Source organism: Arvicanthis niloticus, chromosome 4 (assembly GCF_011762505.2).
Source record: "Arvicanthis niloticus isolate mArvNil1 chromosome 4, mArvNil1.pat.X, whole genome shotgun sequence".
NCBI lineage: Eukaryota > Metazoa > Chordata > Mammalia > Rodentia > Muridae > Arvicanthis > Arvicanthis niloticus.
Genome location: NC_047661.1, coordinates 50,310,676 through 50,333,216, shown reverse-complemented (window position 1 = coordinate 50,333,216; position 22,541 = coordinate 50,310,676). Strand labels below are relative to the sequence as shown.

General features: G+C 35.9%; 1 protein-coding gene across 3 annotated transcripts in view; it reads left to right on the top strand.

The window, feature by feature from the left end:
• Nucleotides 1-22,541, top strand: part of Kpna4 (karyopherin subunit alpha 4) — a 58,124-nt gene that overhangs the window by 18,116 nt on the left and 17,467 nt on the right. For 2 of the 3 annotated variants that reach the window (XM_076932500.1, XM_076932501.1), the window contains exons 2-12: nt 43-111; nt 2,662-2,706; nt 3,580-3,669; nt 3,778-3,807; nt 3,906-3,958; nt 6,747-6,842; nt 7,625-7,710; nt 10,014-10,100; nt 17,366-17,535; nt 17,719-17,763; nt 20,018-20,149. In XM_076932500.1, coding sequence (XP_076788615.1) covers nt 43-111; nt 2,662-2,706; nt 3,580-3,669; nt 3,778-3,807; nt 3,906-3,958; nt 6,747-6,842; nt 7,625-7,710; nt 10,014-10,100; nt 17,366-17,535; nt 17,719-17,763; nt 20,018-20,149 — 903 coding nt within the window. The remainder of the gene's footprint in view (nt 1-42; nt 112-2,661; nt 2,707-3,579; nt 3,670-3,777; nt 3,808-3,905; nt 3,959-6,746; nt 6,843-7,624; nt 7,711-10,013; nt 10,101-17,365; nt 17,536-17,718; nt 17,764-20,017; nt 20,150-22,541) is intronic. The other variant, XM_034499984.2, reaches the window with a different exon arrangement.

The window sequence follows — 22,541 nt, the reverse complement described above, 5'->3', positions numbered from 1 at the left end:
TTGAGTCCATTCTTATTAATGGTTTTCTCTCTTTTTTGGTAGGGGCAAGTAGATCAATTGGTTTTTGAGACAGGGTTTCATTCTATAGCCCAGGACAACCTTGAGTTTGAGGTATTTTGGTTTTCATTTTTAATTTTAAATTATTAAAACCTCAAACTTTAATAAATAGAATATATTATAGTATAGGAATGGCTTATATAATAGTTTGCACTAATGTAAAGAAAGTAAAGTTTGTTACACTCCTGTCTTCTTTAAGGTACAGTGCTTACTCATGAAACTTTCTCAGGGATTTAGTTAATACCTCTGTCCCTCTGAAATCTGCCTTACTAACCTTTTTGAACGGTCCTTTGTGTAATTCATGTTAGAGTTACAATAGTCTACATGAGAGCATAGAGTTACAGAGTTGTTTTGTGTTAAAATAAGCAAAGCTTAATGGTTAAGTTGGATATCTTTCACCCAAAATGCATGGGGCCAGAATATCTTTTTTTACAGTTTCAAAATTTTGTGTACACTTGAAATAAGACCAAAGTTCAAACATGAAATTCATTTATATTTCATGTAATATATATATTAGTTAAGTGATAAAGTTACATAATGTGTCAAATAATTTTGAGCATGAAACAGTTTGTGGTGTATAGTTTATCATTTCAGACATGCCAACATTCCAAATTTTTATTTTTAGAGGATTTTGGATTTCAGATTTTCAAATTACAGAAACTTAACCTTTAGTGCTTTACCAAAGTGCTTAGCCTTTACTTTAATATTTTTATAATATATGAGCCTTAGATTCTCAAATTAGCTTGACTTCTACTTCCAGATGTTTGAAAAACATCTTGCTGCTAAGAGGCTTTGTAGGATACTGGATTCTAATCCTCTCTTTTGGAACTAGTAATATAAGCTTCAGTTTTCATATTTGTATGAATATGTAAGAAGAATAAAGATTTCTTTTTCAGGTTGTAATATTTAAATGAGATGCTAAATCTTAAAACTCTTAGTACTTCATAGCTGATTATTCATTTTGCAATACTTAGTTAGCAGCTTTTAATTTAGTCAGTATTATTAAAATCCTTATCTGTAACAAACAATCAGAAGACCACAGAATAATGTGATTAAAAATTGAGACCAAGTTTTTTGCACAAATCAAATTAAGACAGTCAAGAAATAATGTTTATCTTTGTTATTTTATAGAGAGAAAGAATATTGTAGTTCGGGGTTGTCAAATCACTGCAGATGGTAGGGGAGAACATTCCAACCTGAGGGCATAACAGGAATGATAACTCACAGGAAGTGTCTAAGTAATGTATTTATTTAAGCTGTACTGTAACTGTTAAGTAGGCCAAGTAGATCTGGTAACACAGCCCTGTAAATCCCAACTACTAAGACTAAGGTGAAAGAATAATAATTTCAGAGTAGGCCTTGGTGAGATGAGTTCAAGGTTACTGGGAAGTAAGACACTGTCTTAAAATAAAAAACAAAAAAGTATGGGAGCTAGAGCTCAGTGATAGAGTGTTTGCCTCATTGAGTGTGGTGTCACACGCCTTGAATCCCAACACTCAAAGCAGCAGCAGGCAGGTCTTTGTGAGTTCTAGGCTAGCCTAGTCAACAGTGAGTTCCAGGCTAACCAAGAATACATAGTAAGATGCTTTGCAAAAATCCATCTACCAAAAAAGTAGAAGGAAAGAAAAATCCTCCTATCCTACCATTTTGTAGATGAGGAAACTGAAGTACAGAAATCTAAAAACAATCTTGATCCATCTTGGGAAATGTTATGTGCCAATGTCGCTCACCTGCACATGTGCACAAGCGCTCTCTCTCTCTCTCTCTCTCTCTCTCTCTCTCTCTCTCTCTCTCCCCCCTTTTCTCCTCTCTCTCCTCTTCTCTTTCTCTCTCCTTTTCTCCTCTTTCTCTCTCTCTCCTCTTCTCCTCTCTCTCTCCTTTTCTCCTCTCTCTCTCCTTTTCTCCTCTCTTCTTCCTCTCTCTCTCTCTCTCTCTCTCTCTCTCTCTCTCTCTCTCTCTCTCTGTGTGTGTGTGTGTGTGTTTAAAAATACTATACCAAAAGATAACAAGCTCTGATAAGAGTAGGCTAGGAAGGAAGAGCAAGACAGAGAGTCAAAGAGATAGCCCAGTGGTTAAGAGCACTTGTTTATTACTCTTACAAAGGACCTAGGTTTTGTTTCTAGCCCTTGCATGGTAGCTTACAACTGCCTTTAACTACAGTGAATTCTAGGAGAGCTGATACAATCTTCCTACCTCCCTGGGCTTCTACACATGTGTTACACATATACACTCAGGTGTGTATGTGTACACATGCACATAAAATAAATATTTTTAAAAAGAAGAACAAGAAAGACATGTATTAGGAGGCATTTGCAATGATCTTGGAGACAGATAATGATAAATTGGCCAGAAGACTTTCAGAGGAGATAATGAAAGGTAGTAAAATTTTGCATAAGTGACTGTATAATACATGAAAACATAGCTTTAGAGTTTGTATCTGTACACATGGAAGGATCAACCATTTACTTAGATGGAGTTAGAGTATGTTTATGAAAGATCAGAAAATGCAGTTTGGGGTAAAAATTAGAGAAAGGTGGAAACATAAACAAGGTTTTTTTTTTCTGGGTGATTAGTATTGGTAATATATATTTTTTTATTCTTTAGACTATGAGAAGACAACGAAATGAAGTTGTAGTTGAATTACGGAAGGTATGTCTACTATTGGTATTTTGAGAAATAGTTCTGAGAACAGCATATATAAAAAATATTAAGAATTATACCTTTGGTAAAATATACAACCTGTTATATAACAAAATTATATTAAATATAATTAAACTTTTTGTTTTCAATCTCAGATGATCAGCATTTTCTTTTTCTTTCAACCAAGTTTTATTGTTGTTTTAACTAAGTCTGAAAAGCTACTGAAAATAGTGGCAAAGTAGAATTTACCCACTTCCCAATAATAGAGATGAACAAGTTAATTTTTATAAGTCTTAATGATTTATATAAAGTCTTAAGTCATAGAGATACTCTTAAACGAAATAGTTCTATTAATGGGTAATAGTTCTGTCTTGATAACTTGTTATATATTTTATCAACTTTTAAAATATGAAAGTAGACTAAAATTGAGTGTAATTTTTTATTTACTCTAAAACATTCCAAGTAAATTTTAAATGATCCTTGATTTTTGTTGATTTTAACCTAATTTTCAACTGCCCAACTTTTGCCTTGAGGTGATAAAGAGATGCTCCAAATGATATGTAAGGTGGCTTAGTCCTTATGAGGTTATATATCTATTATATGTACATATTACATATATAAAACTATGATTCCTTATACACTATTCATTTTAATAAAACTATTTTATTTTGTATTTATAGTAGTTCACAGTTCATTGGAAATGAATGTTTGTGATTGGAATCCATTCAGATTAGTGTTAAGTTGGTGTTTATTTCAAAGTTTGACTTAAGTTTTTTTTATTTGTTTTTAATTTTAAAAGGCACTTAGTTTGTATGTACAAGGTTGCTTTTATATGAAAATAGTTAACTGCTTTTCTGAAATTCTTTGACTTCTTTTTTATAGAATAAAAGAGATGAACATCTCTTAAAGAGAAGGAATGTACCACAAGAAGATATCTGTGAAGACTCCGATATAGATGGTGATTATAGAGTGGTAAGTTACGTTACTCTGATAATCTAAAACTTTTAGTGAAAGAGTTTCTATAAACACAGTATTTAAAGATTACCTTTTAACTTTGTTTTCTCTTTAACTTCTTGCCAGCAAAATACCTCTCTAGAAGCTATTGTTCAAGTAAGTTGGGTTTTATTCCCCTCTATTTGTACTTCTGAACTAAATAACTAATTAATATATATCCACGTGATAAATTTATTTTACTTATTTTTTTATAGAATGCTTCAAGTGATAACCAAGGAATTCAATTAAGTGCAGTTCAAGCTGCTAGGTGAGTTAAATGATAAATTCAAGTTTTTCAGACTCCTATTTAGAAGCTAAGACTTCTAACAGTACTTATATTGTTAGTCAAGTAGTAAACTGAGTTATGAGCATGCTGTGTCATGTAAAACAAGCATACATTAAGATATATTGCTGCATATATGCTGTTTTTGTTGTTGTTGTTGTTAAGGCCAGAAATGCCAAGTCATTTTTCACATTTAAGTTGTGAAACCTGTGTTGTCATACTTTTTTGGAAAAAGCTAGAAAAACATAGTAAAGAGCTGAGGAGAAAGCTCAATCTAGAAAGTACTTTCTGTGCAAGCATGAAGATCCATGTTAAGTCTCCAGAACCCATGTAAAAAACTGAACATGTGGGGTTGGGGATTTAGCTCAGTGGTAGAGGCCCTGGGTTTGGTCATCAGCTCTGGAAAAAAAAACAAAAAAACAAAAAAACAACAACAACAACAAAAACTGAACATGTAGTGCTGGCCTGTAATTCTAGCACTACAAATGGAGAATAGACATTTCCTTGGGGCTCCCCTGACCAGTCAGCATAGTCACTGAGAAAACCTGTTTATAAAACAAGATGGCTGACTCCCAAGGAGTAGATTCTGAGGTTGACCTCTGGCTTCACATATATGTGCATCCACTCATACATGAATACATATGCACACACACAGATATACATACATACATACACAGACACACCAAGTTTATTATTGAGAAAGATCTCTGAATTAAGTAGTATATTGAGGAAAACATGGTTATACTGTAAAAAAATAATTAATTTGTATATTAATGTAGAAGGATTATTCATGTAAACGTAACTTTTTAACAAATTACTGGTTGTAGTTGGTAAGATTTCAGAAAGCAAAAATGTTCACAGATCCATGTGATTTTATCAAATGTGTGAGTCTTTTATTACATGTCCTACTTATGTGTGTTTGCCGTAACTAAAATAAATAGAAAAGTTGCTTCACTGTTGTATCCCATAGGCTAAAGTAGTGTATCATCATACACCTGTAATCACAGTTCTTGGAAGGGGGAGGTGGGAGGAACAGAAATTTATGATCATCCTTAAACCACATATGGAGTTTGAAGCTAGTCATAGATATATGAGAACCTGTCTTTTTTTTTTTTTTAAATAGTAGAATTTAATAGAAAATATAGAGCTATTTAAAAGTAGTAGAGACCAGCAGCAAGTGTGGGATTATGCTGTGACACATATTCTTAGAATTGAGAGGTAGTAAGGAACCTGGACAGTCTTTGAAGTAATGATATAAATAATGGCAAGCCATTCGGAGTGAATGGAGTAGAATACAAAGTGCTTAGAGATGAAATCACATGGTAACCAGACTTACAGTTAGGTAAAGTACAGCCACCTTATGGAGCAGTTGAAAGGCAAGATAAGGAAGGACTTTTGTTTGTATTCTAATGTAGTAAGTAATAGGGTGATATTCTGACTAGACTTTTTTTTTTTTTTTAAGGATTTATTTCATGTATGTGAGTACACTGTCACTGTGTTCAAACACACAGAAGAAGGCATCAGATGGCTGTGAGCCTTCATGTGGTTGTTAGGGATTGAACTCAGGACCTCTAGAGAGCAGTCAGTGCTCTTAACCACTGAGCCATCTCTCCAGCCTCTGACTAGACTTTCTTAAGCCTTATTGTTATATACTTGTACAGCAAGTTCCAATAAGGAGAAGATTTCTGTTAGGACACTCAGTACAATTAAACCTGTTCTCTCTCACGCAGGAAGATGGGCACCAAGCTTTTATTTTTATCCTGTAGGTTCCATGAAAACAGACTTTATTTTATTTTATTTTTTCTCAGCATCTTCTGAGTATTTTCTTGTATTGCTATATTTATTCCCTTTTTAAAGGTCCTAAAAGTGCTGTTGGGTTTTCATGAGTGGGATGAGTTTCATAGAGTGGGATGAGTCGAACACTGGGGTCACTTTAAACATACCACCCTTTGCATGCCCCAGTATGCATAATTGTGGTTATTTTGGAAACCTATTAATTTCCTTTTTAGCAAAGTAAATGTTATGTTGAGGGTTATCTACCTTTTTTTCTGAGCTTAAAGTTAACTCTGAACATCACACATATAAAACTTTTTAGTTGTGCTAAGCACGGTGGCACACACCTATAATTCCAGCACCCAGGAGGCTGAGTAGTGAGTTTGAGGCTAGCCTGGTCTACATAGTGAACTCTAGGACAGCTGGGGCTACATAGTGAGAAATTGTCTTTAAAAAGCAAACAATACACACACACACACACACACAGAATGTGGTATGTTTAAAGTGATCACAGTGTTCAAGTCTTACTCTATACAATATTAATTATGAAATATTATAATTATTATAACATTTATTATTCAGCAACTTAAAAAGGAATAAATATAGAAATACAAGAAAATGTTCAAAGAGCTGCTGAAGACATTGAGGAAAATAAGATAAAGTCTGTTTTTCTGGAATTTAAACAAGAAAAAATAAAAGCTTGGTGCCTGTTTTCCTATTTGAGACACAGAAAGTGTCTTTTATAGTTGCCATATTCAGAACTGTGGTGAGGGAGTAGTGTTATGCTAATAAAAGTAGCAATGTTTCTATCGTATTTTTCTAATTATTTATAAATTTAATTTATTAGTTAATCTTCATGATTAAAGTATTGTATTATATAAAGTATAAATAACTTTTCAAGTATACTTATGCCATCTCTTCAGATTTATAATATCTATATCTAGTTAGAATTTAATTGTAATATGTGTCATAAGTTTTACAAGTGCTATCTATCTTACAGGAAGCTTTTATCCAGTGATCGAAATCCACCAATTGATGACTTAATAAAATCTGGAATATTGCCTATTTTAGTTCATTGTCTTGAAAGAGATGACAAGTAAGTATATAATTATTATTTTCAATTACAATGTGTTCTTTAGAAAAGGTAAATTTTCTAGTTTAATCTTTATAAAGGGAAAAGGCTCAAGAAGTAGAGGCAGGAGGGTTAGAAGTTCAAAGTGATTCTTGACTAAACATAATGAGTTCAGGGGCAATCTGGACATTAGAGACCCTGCCTCAGAAACCAAAAAAGCATAATGATACATGTGTGTGATATGAGAAGTTAGGAAGCCTCAATTCAGGGCCTGCCTGGGCCTTGTAGGGAGAGATTTTCTTTCTTTCTTTTTTTTTAATAGGACTTATTTATTTTGTGTGTGTGTGTGTATACACTGTTGCTGTCTTCAGACATACCAGAAGAGAATTATAGATGGTTGTGAACCACCATGTGGTTGCTGGGAATTGAACTCAGGACCTCTGGAAGAGCAGTCAGTGCTCTTAACCACTGAACTATCTCTCCAGCCCAAGAGAGATTTTCTTTAAAAAAGAAAGGAAAAGGTTATGGGATAGAATTGAAAATTAAAATCAAGGTAAGAACCAAAAACAATTTTGAAAATGATTTTTAACTTGTGAACTTTGAAAACTGGCAGGATAAGTAGTTGAAAACTAAGGAGTAATATGAAAGTACGTGTCTAAATAAGGATGTCTGACTTTCAGAGTGAAATGATTGGGTTATGTTTTTAAGGCTAGAAAAGCATTTCACATACTAGAGGGAAGAAATAGTTGGTAGACATTTAGGTGCTATGAGATGTATGGCTTAAAAAATTACTTGTTCTTTTGTAGTCCTTCTTTACAGTTTGAAGCTGCATGGGCTTTGACAAACATTGCATCTGGAACATCTGAACAGACGCAAGCAGTGGTTCAGTCCAGTAAGTTGTTGGTTAACAAAATTGTCATTTGTTTTCTTCCCAATGGTAAAAAATAAACTGTGTTGGCCAGGCATGGTCACATCCTTTTAATTCCAACACTTGAGAGGCTAACATAGGAGGATCATGAGTTTGAGACCTGCCTGGGCTAAAATAATGAGATTTCATCTCATAAATAAATTCATAAATTATCCTAAGAAGGTATAACTAACTGTGTTATATATAGGATAATATCTACCCATAGGACTGTTGAAACAGCTATCTTAAAGTATGTTACTTTACTCATCGTGTACTGACTGTTAAACCCATTCAGCAAACTTGTTTTGATTCCTTTCTGTATGATTTAGAAGAGGAGGACAGATATCTAACTAACTAGGATTTTACATTTTGGTATATGTGATGTTAGTTAGAGATTATCTAAAAGCCTACTAAAACTGGTTTTGTGTTACAGAGTTAACAAAGTAGGTGGGCTTTACAGTTCTATCACAATGTCATGTTCTCTTTTGCTTGTTTTTCATAATTCTTAATGAGTAGAAAGAGGCTGGGCTGTTTTGTTGTTACTTTTTTTTTGTTAAAACAGGGTCTCATTGTAGCCCAGGCAGGGCTCCAACTCTCTATGTAGGTAGGCTACCTTGAACTTCTAATCTTTCTGCTTCCAGACTCCATCCAAAGGCTAGGATTACAGGTGTTATCTACCATTCCCAGTTAGAAAAAGACTTTGGATTTTTTTTTTATTGTTGCTGTCTGTTTAATATCTAAAACTAATAAGATAAATGAAATCTCTTCTGTTATGACCATGGTTAATCTATATACATATAAATTATGTAGTATTCTTCAGAGTACTCTGTAAAGACAGGAAGAAGAATCAAGTCAGAAGTTCAGTGTTAGTCTGCTCACATATGTAGGAATCTATCTCTGTGTTTGCCTTCCACTTAGGCAACAGAATCGCTTTCTGATTTAAGATCTCAATGTGCCTGACAATGATTGGCCTAATGACTCATATAGTGTTAATTTAAATTTCTTATCCAAAAGTTATTTAAGCAAGGCAGGCGAGATCGCTCAGCAAGGAAGGTACTTGCTGCCAAGCCTCATGACCTGAGTTTACTCCCTGGGACCACATGATAGAAGGAAAGAACTGGCTTTTGCAACTGACTTACACACACATACACAGCCATATACAATATACACCGCAATATATACCACACTCACAGACACCCATACACAATACTGAGCCATACACACTACATACATCCCTATACAACAACACACACATACACAATACTTAGGCACACACCTGTATGCCACATACATACACAGAAACATACAGACATGACTTAAGGTTTCTATTTCTGCACAAAACATCATGATCAAGAAGCAAATTGGGGAGGAAAGGGTTTATAGTCAGCTTACATTTCCATATTGTTGGTCATTACCAAAGGAAGTCAGGACTGGAATCCAAGCAAGTCAGGAAGCAGAAGCTGATGCAGAGGTCATGGAGTGATGTTACTTACTGGCTTGCTTTTTTAATAGAACCTAGGACTACCACTCAGAGGATGGTACCACCCATAATGGGCCCTACCACCATTGGTCACTAATTGATCCAGCCTTACAGCTGGATCTCATGGAGGCATTTCTTCAAGGGAGGCCCCTTTCTCTATGATAACTCCAGCTTGTATCAAGTTGACACATGAATCCAGCCAGTACAAGACACATGCCACATATTCACACATATACCCACCCACACTACACATACACACAAATACATATCATCCACAAACATTTACGCCCCCATAGACACACAGCCATACACACCAATACACACACACACACACACACACACACACACACACACTCACTCATATACTCTGTCTAAATAAATGTATTAAAAAACAGAAATTGCCTAAAAAGTCAGGCTTTTTCACTGATTTTTGAAGAGAACACTCTATAAGGAATGATTCTTGAAATTGGGCTTCAATCTGAGGTAGGGCCACAGTACAGTGGGAGACTATGACGACAACTTGTGGACTGCCCTGGGTTCAGTCTCTGATGACAAACACGCAAATGTAATTGAGTCCAGGTTTTAATTGTTTAAAATACAGAATTTAATTTGGAATTGTTTATATGTTACAATTTATCTTGATGCTAGTTTTCCTGTCAGTTATTTCAATAACAAAATTTATTTAACAAAGTGATATTTTAAAATAGTATTGATAGTTTGTATTATGTTTTGTTGGGATCTCAGTCCAAAAAAATGAAGGGCCTTATATTATCTTCATCCTTAATTGCTACTTATTTTTCTCTTTCAGATGCTGTGCCACTTTTCCTGAGGCTTCTACATTCACCCCACCAGAATGTCTGTGAACAGGCAGTGTGGGCATTGGGAAACATCATAGGTTTGTATGAAACTTGTGAAACTTTGGATGTTAATCCAATAAATTGGATAAATCATGTACTAACCAATATAACTGACTGCTAGTGGTTGAAAAGTAATTTCTTGTCATTTCCAGTTTATATGAAATTGTGTAGAGATTTAATTATGTGACTGATGCTATGAGTGTAAAGTAACAATAAACAGGAGTATGTTTGTTGCTTACATCACCATGATAGCTTTTTGTTGGTAGTCAACTCTTAATTAAAGGTTTTATAAAATATATAAATTATTTAGATTTTTTTATATTGGTGTCCATCTTACTTTCTCCATCTAAGAATAACAGTAGTAGTAATTAATTAAAATAATTTTTCTTTTTGTAGCATACTTGAGAAGTCTAAAAACTTTGTATAAGATTAAAATTTAGTAATGTATAATTCTATTATTATTTGAGCCTTTTTTTTTTTAGATATTTTATTTACACTTCAGATGCCATCCCCTTTCCCCATTCCTCCCCACCCCCCTTAGAAATCCCCTATCACATGCCCCCTTTTCCTTTTTGCATTTATACTTTTTTTTTTAAATAATGTTAATCATAAGCGTTATAAGTTTGGAATTGTTCAATCAGAGGTGTAACCCACTGACCGACCTAGCTATAACAACTATCTTTGACTGGTGGAGATACATAAATATCTGCCTCCCTGTCTCCCCCCTCTTTCTCTCTTTCACCACCTAGCTTCTCCTATCCTTCTTCTCCTCCTCTTCTTACTCCTTTTCTTGCTCTCAGTACTCCTCCTACCTTAGCTCCTCCTACACATCACCCTTCCTGTTAAAATGAAACTTTTCTCTCAAAATACAATTAGAGCATAATTATGCCAATTTGTACCAGTGAGGTACAAGATAGTCCTAATACCCAGTCCATCCTTTTGTTGACTAACCAGCACCTCTGTCATCTATCCTAACTAAAACATTTAGTTCTGAACCTGGTTTTAGGATGAATGTCAGCTGACGACCATCCACTCAAATCTTTTCTCTTACGATAAATAGCTATAAGTTTTCAACCCCGTCAGAAATCCAGAATGACTGAGTTAACTATAATTGTGGGAAGCACAAAGCATAGCTTCTAAAACTTAGCCAATTTATAGAGACCTCTGAACACCTGAAAAGCCCCTATACTACCGAACGTTGGAGCATCAAATCTTCAGCCTTCTGGCCCAGAATCATCTGACAGACCTTGGTGATGCAGGATTATTAAGGACTGATTACTCTGTCTAGGCAGATATAATCAGTCGACTATTCTGCATGTGTGTCCTTTTCTGGACAGTAATTTGTCTGTAGATGGAGAGAGGCAATTCTTGCCTAGTGGCTGTTACCACACAACTGGAGTAACTCCAAGGATGCTCAATTTCTTCTTAGAATCCACGACAGGAAGCTGTCAGGAGCAGACAGGTCTCTAATCAATATGAACATTAATATATAAATATTTGTAGCATCAGTTCTATGGACTTCTGATGTTTTGAAAACCAACTATCCATGTAAGGTAACCTGGACTGTTGTCTGTTCACTCCTCTCAGCTATTTCTAAATAAAATATGGAAAACACCCTAACAATAAACTCAAAAATATGAATTTGCTATAGTCCCTTAACTCATAGGTTAACCATCCCAAATCAGTTAAAAAAAGTTAAAAAAGGGCTGGGTCTAGGCATTGTATTCCTAAATGTGTTATACAGGCACAATGCCCATGAGTGTATCAATATTCATCTCATTTTTATATTAATAAGAGGCTCGTACCAATGAAAACCTTAAATTTGAGATCAAAGTAAATTTTGTACCATTTAAGAATTTATAACTTTATCTTGATAATAAGTATACAGATTTCTACCAGTAGGTTATGGCTATGCAGTAAGTCCTAGCTAATCCCCCCTGTTCCAACAAAACCACTACTTGTCCCTAGAAAGACAGACCATTATTAACCACATTAGTCCCCAAGCTCAGGGAATAGGGGCGCTGACTCTTCTTTAACTTCTTCAAGCTGATTAAGGGCGTTGAGATTTTAGAAGAGGGGTGGGTGGGAGAGTAAGTTGATAAGCCTCTGATGCTGTGTCTTCACTGAATCCAGATGGAATTCCAGGACATCAGAGGTTTGGGCAGGTCTGCTCAGTATGCTTGATGAGTAGATACACCAAGGCTGTGTATTCTGCAATATACAATTCTCAGAACAAGTTTTAGTATCAAGAAAAAAAAAATTTCCACCCCCAGGGCGCTGACATTTTTTTTTTAAAGATGTTGGTTCTGAAGACTTTTTTTTTTCCCGCTTCTTAAAATTGGTTGTAGTATTTACGTTTCAGATTTTATCCCCTTAGCCTACTTCCTCCCACCACCCAGAAACCTCCTATCCCATCCCCCTCCTCATGCTTCTATGAGGCAGTGACCACACCTACCCCCCTCACTATCCCCTCCCCGCCCTCACAACCCCCCCCCCCCCACTGTGTGTTCATTCATTCATTTTTCATTCATTTTTTTTTTATGGGACCAAGAAACTCCTCTCCCACCTATGTCTGACAGGGCCATCCTCCCCTACATATACCTCTGGAGTCTTGGGTCCCTCTCTATGTGTTCCCAGGCTGGTGGTTTAGACCCTGGGGGGCTCTGGTTGTTTGGTATTGTTGCTTTCCACCTGGGGTCAATAACCCTTTCTGCTCCTTCAGTCCTCTCACTAAGTTCTCCATTGGGAAACCCCTGATCATATCAGTGGTTAATTGTGAACATTGTCCTCTGAGTGTTTTAGTCTTTGGCTGACCTCTAAGGAGACAGCTATATCATGTTCCTCACGTTATGCACTTCCAGCCATCCACAACAGTGTTTAGATTAGGTGGCTGTACATGGGGTGAATACCCAGGTGGAAAGGTCTCCTGGTGGCCCCTCCTTCAGTTTCTGTTCCATGTTTTGTTTCCCTATTTGCTCCCTTGAGCATTTTTATTTCTCATTCTAAGTAGAACTGAGGCATCCCCTCTTGGTCTTCCTTCTTCATGAGTTTCATGTGGTCTGTGGGTTGAGTCTTCGATAATCCAAGCTTTTGGGCTAACATCCGTGGAGATATGTTTGTGTAACTATCTTCTTTTGGGGTTTTTGGAAGATTACTTTCTTGCTTTTTCTAGGTTGTAGTTTCCCTCCTTGTGTTGGAGTTTTCCACCAATTATTCTTTGAAGTGCTGGATTTGTGTTGAGATACTGTGTAAATTTGGATTTGTCATGGAATATTTTGGTTTCTCCATCAATAATGATTGAGAGTTTTGCTGGATATAGTAGACTGGGCTGGCATTTGTGTTCTCTTAGGGTCTGTATGATATCGGTCCAGGATCTTCTGGCTTTTATGGTCTCTGGTGAGAAGTCTGGTGTAATTCTTATAGGTCTGCCTTTATATGTTACTTTGCCTTTTTCCCTTACTGCTTTTAGTATTTTTTCTTTGTTTTGTACATTTGATGTTTTGACTATTATATGGCGGGAAGTATTTCTTTTCTGGTCTAAACTATTTGGAGTTCTGTAAGCTTCTTGTATATTTATGGACATCTCTTTCTTTAGGTTAGGGAAGTTTTCCTCTATAATTTTGTTGAGGATATTTACTGGTCCTTTTAGTTGGGAGTCTTCCCCCTCATCTATACCTATTATCCTTAGGTTTGGCCTTCTCATTGTGTCTTGGATTTCTTGTATATTTTGGGTTAGTAGCTTTTTGTATTTTGCATTTTCTTTGACAGTTGTGTCAATGTTTTCCATGGTATCTTCTGCACATGAGATTCTCTCTTCCATCTCTTGTATTCTGTTGGTGATACTTGTATCTATGACTCCTGATCGTTTTTTTAGGTTTTCTATCTCCAGGGTATTGTCCCTTTGTGATTTCTTTATTGTTTCTACTTCCATTTTTAGATCCTGCATGGTTCTGTTTAATTCCTTTTCCCGTTTGGTTGCATTTTCTTGAAATTCCTTAAGGGATTTTTGTGTTTCCTCTTTAAGGGTTTCTATCTGTCTACCAGTGCTCTCCTTAAGTTCTTTGAGAGTGTTATTTATGTCTTTCTTAAAGCCCTCTATCATCATCATGAGAAGTGATTTTAATTCTGATTCCTGCTTTTCTGGTGTGATGGGGTGTTCAGGGATTGCTCTGATGGGGGGAGCTGGGTTCTGATGATGCCATGTAACTTTGGTTTCTGTTGCTTACGTTCTTGCTCTTGCCTTTTGCCATCTGGTTAACTCTAGTGCTGCCTGTACTTGCTGTCTCTGACTGAAGCCTGTCTTTCTAGTTATCTAGCTTGTGTCTGATCTCCTAGGGGTCCAGATGTCTCTGTGATCTTTTCCAGCTGCACTGATTATAGTGGTACCTCTAGGATGCCTCAGGATATGGTGCCTCCAAGGTAGTAGTCCAGCTAGGTGTCTGCTGTTCTGGGTGCAGTGTCTCCTCTAGAATATCTCAGGATACGTTGTCTGAAGCTCTGAGTTCATTTGTTCCTCTGTGGATCTGGATTGAGTGGAACTTCCAGTATGTCTCAGGTGGAATCCGGGGTCCACACAACAGCAGACCTGGCAGAGGTCTGATCTAGGCCTCAGATCTGAGAACTAGTTTCTAAGACACTGTCCAAATTAGAGCGCCTGGGATCCCTGCTTCCTCTGGGTTCTTGGATGTTGGGGACAGAGCTGCCACCCAAGATCTGCTCAGTGCTCTGGCCCAGACAGGAAGGAACCAGTGTTCCGGGCCAGGAGTTGAGCCTTTTTTTAAACTAGAGGCATTTTTGTTTACTTGTGGTAACCTGGCTAGCCTGAAACTCATGATCCTCTTACCTCAGCTGGAGAATCCCTACCCCCCAAGTGCTGGGATTGCAAGACTACACCACCAAGTCTGTTTACTGGAGGCTGTATTAACTCAAACTTAAAAATTCAAAGAACTAATCCCAGTACTCATGGAGACTGATGCAGGAGAAATGCTGAGAGTTCAAGACTAGCCTGTACTACATAGCAAGACACTATCTAACTATCTAAAAAAATCAGAGAACTACCTGGTTGTGGTTCCGCACTCCTTTAATCCCAGCACTCAGGAGGCAGAGGCAGTTGGATCTCTGTAAGTTTGAGGTTTACATAGCAAGTTCCAGAATAGCCAAAGCCATACAAAGAAACCCTGTCTCAAAAAAAACGAAAGCAACCCCACCCCATCCCCAGAGAATCAATAATTGGGAAAATCCTGAAATCTGGCTTGGAAATCTTAGAAATCCCTTTTAAGGGATTTTTTTTTTTTTTTTTTTTTTTTTTTTTTTTTTTTTTTTTGATAAATGAGGTTTCCGGACATTATTTTAAAATTAAGACATTTTGCTTTGTGTGTATGTATGTATGCATGTTTACATGTATATTGTAGCATACATGTAAAGATTAGAGAACAACATGAGGCAGATGGCATCTTCCTTTCATGAGTATTCTGGGGATATTGAACTCAGGGTTTTAACAAGCACCTTTACTCACCAAGCCATCTCAACATCCCTAAACACTTGTCACAGGGTCTTTATTGTTCTTACATGGAGGGTATTGCTTGTTTGTTTTGAGACATTGTCTTGCTGTGTCTCCTTGGCTGACTGTAACCCAGGTTACATCGAACTCTGAGCACTTTTCCTGCCTCAGTCTCTTGAATTTAGAGATTATAGCTATGTGCCACCACAATTACTTGAATGTAAGTATTTAGCATTGTTTCAATATCTCTTTATTGCCCCTTTTAGATCCAACTTGAAAATGTTGTGCTTGAGGTTTTTTGTGAGCAGCATACTCTATGAACTTACTAGTGTAGATTACACTGCTTTTAGAAAGGATGTTACATATCTGGATGCCTCCCTCCTTTACTCTTGCATCAAGCTGTAGGTATAAAGCTGTTAAAGTGGTTGTCATCAGCCTTCCTAATGCTTTGACCATCATGTTATGATGACCACTGTCTTAGTTAGGGTTTTACTGCTGTGGACACACACCATGACCAAGATAACTCTTAGAACAACAACATTTAATTGGGGCTGGCTTACAGGTTCAGGGGTTCAGTCCATTATCAAGGCAGGAACATGGCAGCATCCAGGCAGGCATGGTACAGGGAGCTGAGAGTTCTACATCTTCATCTGAAGGTTACTAGGAGAAGACTGGCTCCTACATGGTTAGGAGGAGGGTCTCTTTGCCCACTCTCACAGTGACATACTTCCTCCAGTAAGGCCACACCTATTCCAACAAGGCTATACCTAATAGTGCCACTCCTTGAGCCAAACATATTTAAACCACCACAACCCCAACCATAAAATTATTTTATGGATTATTATTTTATGGAGGGAGTTGGAGAGATGGCTCAATGGTTAAGAGCACTGACTGCTCTTCCAGAGGTTCTGAGTTCAGTTCCCAGCAATCACATGGTGGCTCACAACTATCTGTAATAGAATCTGATGCCCTCTTCTGGTGTGATTGAGGACTACCATATTCATATTCATATACATATAATAAATCTTTTAAAAATTATTTTTGTTACTACTTCATAACTGTAATTTTGCTACTGTTATGAATTGTAAATAGCTGATATACAGGGTATCTGATATGTGACATCCCCCGTTAAAGGTTTTGTGACCCCCTCAGGTAGAGAACCACTGTATTAAAGAAACATTATATTTGTTTTTGCATTTTTATTCTCTAATTACATTTTGGAATTAAATGCATCACCAGATATTGTAGTGCAAGAAAGTTTTTTTTTCTTGTGAGTTGTTTAGTTTTGCTTTTGATAGTGAGTCTCATATATCCTAGGCTGACTTTGAACTCATTATGTTGCTAAACCTATCTCCATTCTGACTCTACCTCCAAAACACTGGAATTAGACTTGTGCCACCCCACTAGACACTGTTGAATCATACCATATATATGAATTCTGCATTCATTTTCTCAATAGTTATTTGGACATATATTGTATTAATTTGAAAGCTTGTTAAACTGAACAAATCATTGAAGTAACAATAACATGTCTGCTCAAGGTATTTGAAAGGATTCTTGGGCTGCTGCATCTTAGGAACATCCTGTAAGTGAGCAGCTTATACAGACACAGATAGATAGGAGTAAAACTACATTGGTTCTCTTGGCTCAAAGACCTAGAATATCTACTTGTTAATATTTTTATATAAAACTAAAGAAATCTTATTAAAATAGTAGTAGCTGTATAATTATACCTAATGCTTTATGTTTTCTGAAAAAGCTTAGTGTTGATTTATCTCAATTTTAAATTAATCTTTTCTACAGGTGATGGACCTCAGTGTAGAGATTATGTGATAAGCCTTGGAGTTGTAAAACCTCTGCTTTCATTCATAAGTCCATCTATCCCTATAACATTCTTAAGAAATGTTACCTGGGTTATGGTCAACTTATGTCGCCACAAAGACCCACCACCACCAATGGAGACAATTCAGGAGGTAAACAAAAGAAAAAAAAAATGGTTAGATACCATTATATGTTTTTTTCTTTTAATCAGTATATGGGATTTTTTTTGCACACATTTTTTTATTGGATATTATATTTACATTTCAGATTTTATTCCCTTACCCCAATTCCCCCCAATAGGTGTATGTTTAAGTTGTACATATTTCTCTCCTCAGATTCTTCCAGCTCTTTGTGTATTAATTCATCACACAGATGTAAATGTGAGTAAATTCTTTTCTTTGTATATTAATGTGTGTATGTATGTATATGTGCTGGACTCCCACTATGATATAGGAGAGAACTGAAAACAATGTGTAAGTGTATTCTCTCATACTTTACTATTTTAAGAATTGAGGTACATATTTGTTTACATTTACTCTGTTTCTGTAGTTTTGGTGAGGAATCAAACCTGTTATAAAAATGCAGTTAGTTATCTCTTGTTATCATGATTGATTGTTCATGACATTTATGGTTACCCCCTCTGGCAGTCTGGCTTTTGAGAATATATACACATGGTTGTATTTTTGAACACTGAAGCATAAGTGAATATTTAGCTTAAATACTAATACATGTATATGTATATATGTGTGTGTGTATATCAGACTATTTGTCATATATACATGTGTGTATGTATATGTATGTATGTATATATGTATATATATGAAAAATTATGAAGATCTGTTGTTCCTCGGTTCCATTTTTCAGTCTTATTTCTCCAGTTATAGCAAAGTTCTTTGTATAAATACAGATTTCAGTGTTCTGTTTCTCAGAGCTTTGCAAGAACGTTGGTAACTATTGGAATATCAAACGACTTTTTCTTTCCACTTGTTTACCTAACTCTTGTTTGTTCACCACAATATGAGCTTGTGCTTCAGTGTTTTACTTTTAATGAATCTTGAATATTAATTTTTTGTTTGAATTTTTCTCTTTAGGACTCTTTCACAAATACTGTATCATTTACTAAATAATATTACCGTATATATAGCCTTCTTAAGTTAGAACTATTCACTCTTAAATTATCCATCAAAGAAGTAAAAAGTGAAAGTATATTGTAGTTATAATTAGAGAACTTATAAACTTGGTCAGATACAAATAGGCAAGATTTCTAGTTGGATTTGAAGAAGAATTGGATCTAGGTACATTAACAATTTGTTTAACATTGGACCTTCAGAGAATATATCAAGTTTTTATATATAGTCAAGATCAAGTAACTTGAATTTTTTGCCTTTGTCAACAAATTTTAGCCTATGATGAAACTCTAGTTAAAAATCTTTATTTGTAAATTGAAATGTAATTGTTTTACGTATGTTTATACCACTTTGTAAAAATTCTTTCATTTGGTGTTCTGTTTTGCTTATCAAGGCAGGATCTTAGTATATGGCACAGGCTATTGTCTGTCAAAATCCTTTTGCCTAAAGCTGCCATATGCACCACCATGGTTGGCTGTTTGCTGGCTTCTTTTTCTTTAAGGGGAAAAAAAGGTATTTGTGTGTATCTTTAGAACTTTCTTGAATGCCTCTGCCCCGACCCTGTTCAGTATGTAACTGAGGAAGGCTTTGCACTGTTCTTCATTCCTCGTTTTCTGAGAGCAGTTACAGGATCCACCACTGTGCTCAACTGCTTTCTTAGATTTCCAAAGGAGCTATGACTATGCTGTTTCCCCCTCTGCCTTATCATAATATTGGTTAGGAATTGAAAAGGTTTTAAACTTCTGCCTTTTGATACAGAGTTCAAAGAATGTTGGAGTTCCAGATAGAGTTGCTATTCCTGAGGGAGTTTTTTTTTTTTTTTTATAAACAATTGTGTTATTTTAATATCACATTTTACTGTCTTTTCAACCTACTGTCCTTTGGCCATAATTTGAAGTAGGGTTTAAAATACAAAGAAAGATCACACACTACACATGACTTAAGTGTGTCATAGCATCATCATTATTATAAATTAATCAAAAAGCCTCTCTTTCTCCATAATAGCAGTGATATGAAGTAATTATTTTTTTCAGGAGTTACTGTTTTTATATATTCCTTGGCTTGATCTTTATCTGTGGTTGGTTGGTTGATTTAATATGCTGTTTAGTCTGCATGTGTAGTTTGCTGAATTAAGATTAGATACTGATATGGGTTTTGGACTATAATTAACTTATGCATCTTAGCAAAGTTACTGAATAGAGATTGATGTTCTAGTGAGTTGAAGCAAGAAGAGAAAGATCTCACATTATGATTAAGAATTATTAAAATAGCTAATTGTGGTGGTGTATATCTTTAATTCCAGCATTCAGAAGGTAAAGTCAGGTAGATCTCTAAGTTTGAGGCCAGCCTGGTCTACAGAGCAAGTTCCACCACAGCTAGAGCTGCACATAGGGAAACCCTGTTTCAAAATCCTATGCCTCGCTCCCCCCCACCCCCCAAGATAAATCAAAAGGAAATATTAAAATAAAAAAATACTGAACTATTTGAACTTTTCTTTTACTTTTAGATACTGGTAGATACTGTCTGGGCCCTGTCTTACCTTACGGATGCTGGCAATGAACAGATACAGATGGTAATAGACTCCGGAATAGTTCCTCACTTGGTTCCGCTACTCAGCCACCAGGAAGTTAAAGTTCAGGTAGGTTTATTTTGATTACGTTGGGATTTTCTCACCATTAAGCATGACATTCAAAGATTAGCAGCTTTAAAAAAAAAATTAAAGCATATTTTTCACCTAACAATGTAATGTGTTTTTGATGGGAAAGGGTGAGTTATTTTATCTTAGTTTTAAAGGTAGAGAAAACGAGATAAAACTAGTACAGTTCATTAAGAACTGCCCCTCCCTGCCAGACAGGGAGACCTTACTGTGAAGAACCGACTTTTAATACCAAGAAGCATGATTTAGTGTAGCACCTTGAGTGGCATCTGAAGCCATTCTTGTTTGCTTTTTCCCGCTCCTTTCCCATCCACTCCTGTGAAAGCATCTATTTTTACTCATCAGCAATTTGGTTAACACTGACTTACTGATATTTGTCTGATACTTATCTAGATAAAGGATTTGAACTGATATGCAGTTTAAGGACTTCCTAATTCTTTCTCTATATTTTAGTCCTCTCACAGACTCTATCTCAGTGAGCCTCCATCTATAAAAAGCTAAAAAAAAATGAGAGCTGAGGATATAGCTCAGTTGTCCAACATTTGCGTAACTTGTACAAAGTTCAGCCTCTGCTGTAACACACATACACGCAAACACATTTAGGCACATGCATGCACATACTCACACACACACACACAATGATAGTCAAACTGCAGAGGTAAAGTAATATCAGAAAGCCTTCCCTACCTTTTTAAGGTAAATAATGATTTTTAATCTTACAACGATCTAAAGTTGACAAAGCAGTTATCTAAGGAAAGCAGTTAGCCTAAGTTACTTTTTCTTGCCCTTTGCTGGACATTAGAATTAACCATGAAGCTTAAAGGGAAAAAAATGTTTTTCTTTCCCTTCTTTAGCTCCTAGACATAATACCATTATATTCCCTACAAACTTAAGCTAGCTCTTCAAGTAATACTAGTGTGTAGTTAACAATGGAAATACATTCATTTAAAGTTTAAAAAGTGCTCAAGAAATGGCTCACTGGATAAAGTTCAAGCATGAGGACCAGTCCACATCCTGAGCACCTGCATAATAGCTGATGTGGCAGTTTCTGCTGTAAGCCCAGCACTAAGGAGGTGGAGGAGGATTCTGGTAGCACAGTAAGCTCCAGGCTCAGTGAGAGAACTTACCTCAACATACACACGCGCACGCGCACACGCACACGCACACACATATATATACACACACACACACGTACACACACATGGAAAGCAACAGAGGAAAACACATTGATGTCAAGCTCATATACATGTGTATACAAACTAAATAAAATAAATAAATAAATAAATAAATAAATAAGTTTTCTTCTTTAAAGCTAAAAAAATGGCTAATCAAAAACCAAAAAAAGAAAAAAAAAATAGCTAATTCAGAAAGATTGACCAATACAAGTTATTTAAAAATGTATGATTTAGGGCTGGAGAGATGGCTCAGCGGTTAAGAGTGCTTAACCTTGGAAGACTGCTCTTCCAGAGGTCCTGAGTTCAATTCCCAGCAACTACATGGTGGCCAACAATCATCTGTAATGGGAACCAATGCCCTCTTCTGGTGTGTGACAGCTACAGTGTATTCATATATATAAAATAAATGAATCTTTTTTTTTAAAAAAAGTGTTTTTTAAAAAAAGTATGATTTATTATAAATATTTTTGTTACATGTTTATTATTAAATTTGCATCTTTTGTGCATATGTGTGATGTATGCATGCACGCGTACACACACACATACCAGGTATGCACCAAGAAACCAGAAGAGGACATTGGGTATCCTGTCAGCATCCCCACTGTACTAGGGACACAGTGGACACATGAACTTGACTGGCTCTTTAATAAGGTTTCTGAAGATTTGATTTAGTAAGAACTCTCATCTGCTGAGCCAAACCCAAATTTACAACTGATAAGTTTGTTGTTTTTATTTTTGTTGTTTTTATTTTATTTTTACTTTACCTAAGGCCTGGTAGCACAGACCCATGATTCCCAGCACTTTCAAAGTAGAGGTTGTAGGAAGATCACACAGCTAGCCTGAGCTACATGAAACTGTACACATACACACACATACACAGACACACACACACACCAAAAAATCAAACAGTATTTCTTTAGTTTTAATACTGGCCTTAGAATTATGGCTTTTAGTATAGGGCTTGGAGTTTTCTTTTGGGCAATCTTAAGAGAAAGTTAATGCTTTATATTTTATCAGTAACTAACAGACATTTTCTTAAGCTTCTCAACTTTCATGTCATGTAGGCTTAATCTGTATCCTTAATCCCCCTAAAATTTTAGATATAATCTCATTTAGCATATTGTTTCATGTATCTGACTTCTTCAAAAATTAAAATGTTTTAAAAACCTAGGGCTGGGGAGATGGCTCAGAAACTAAGA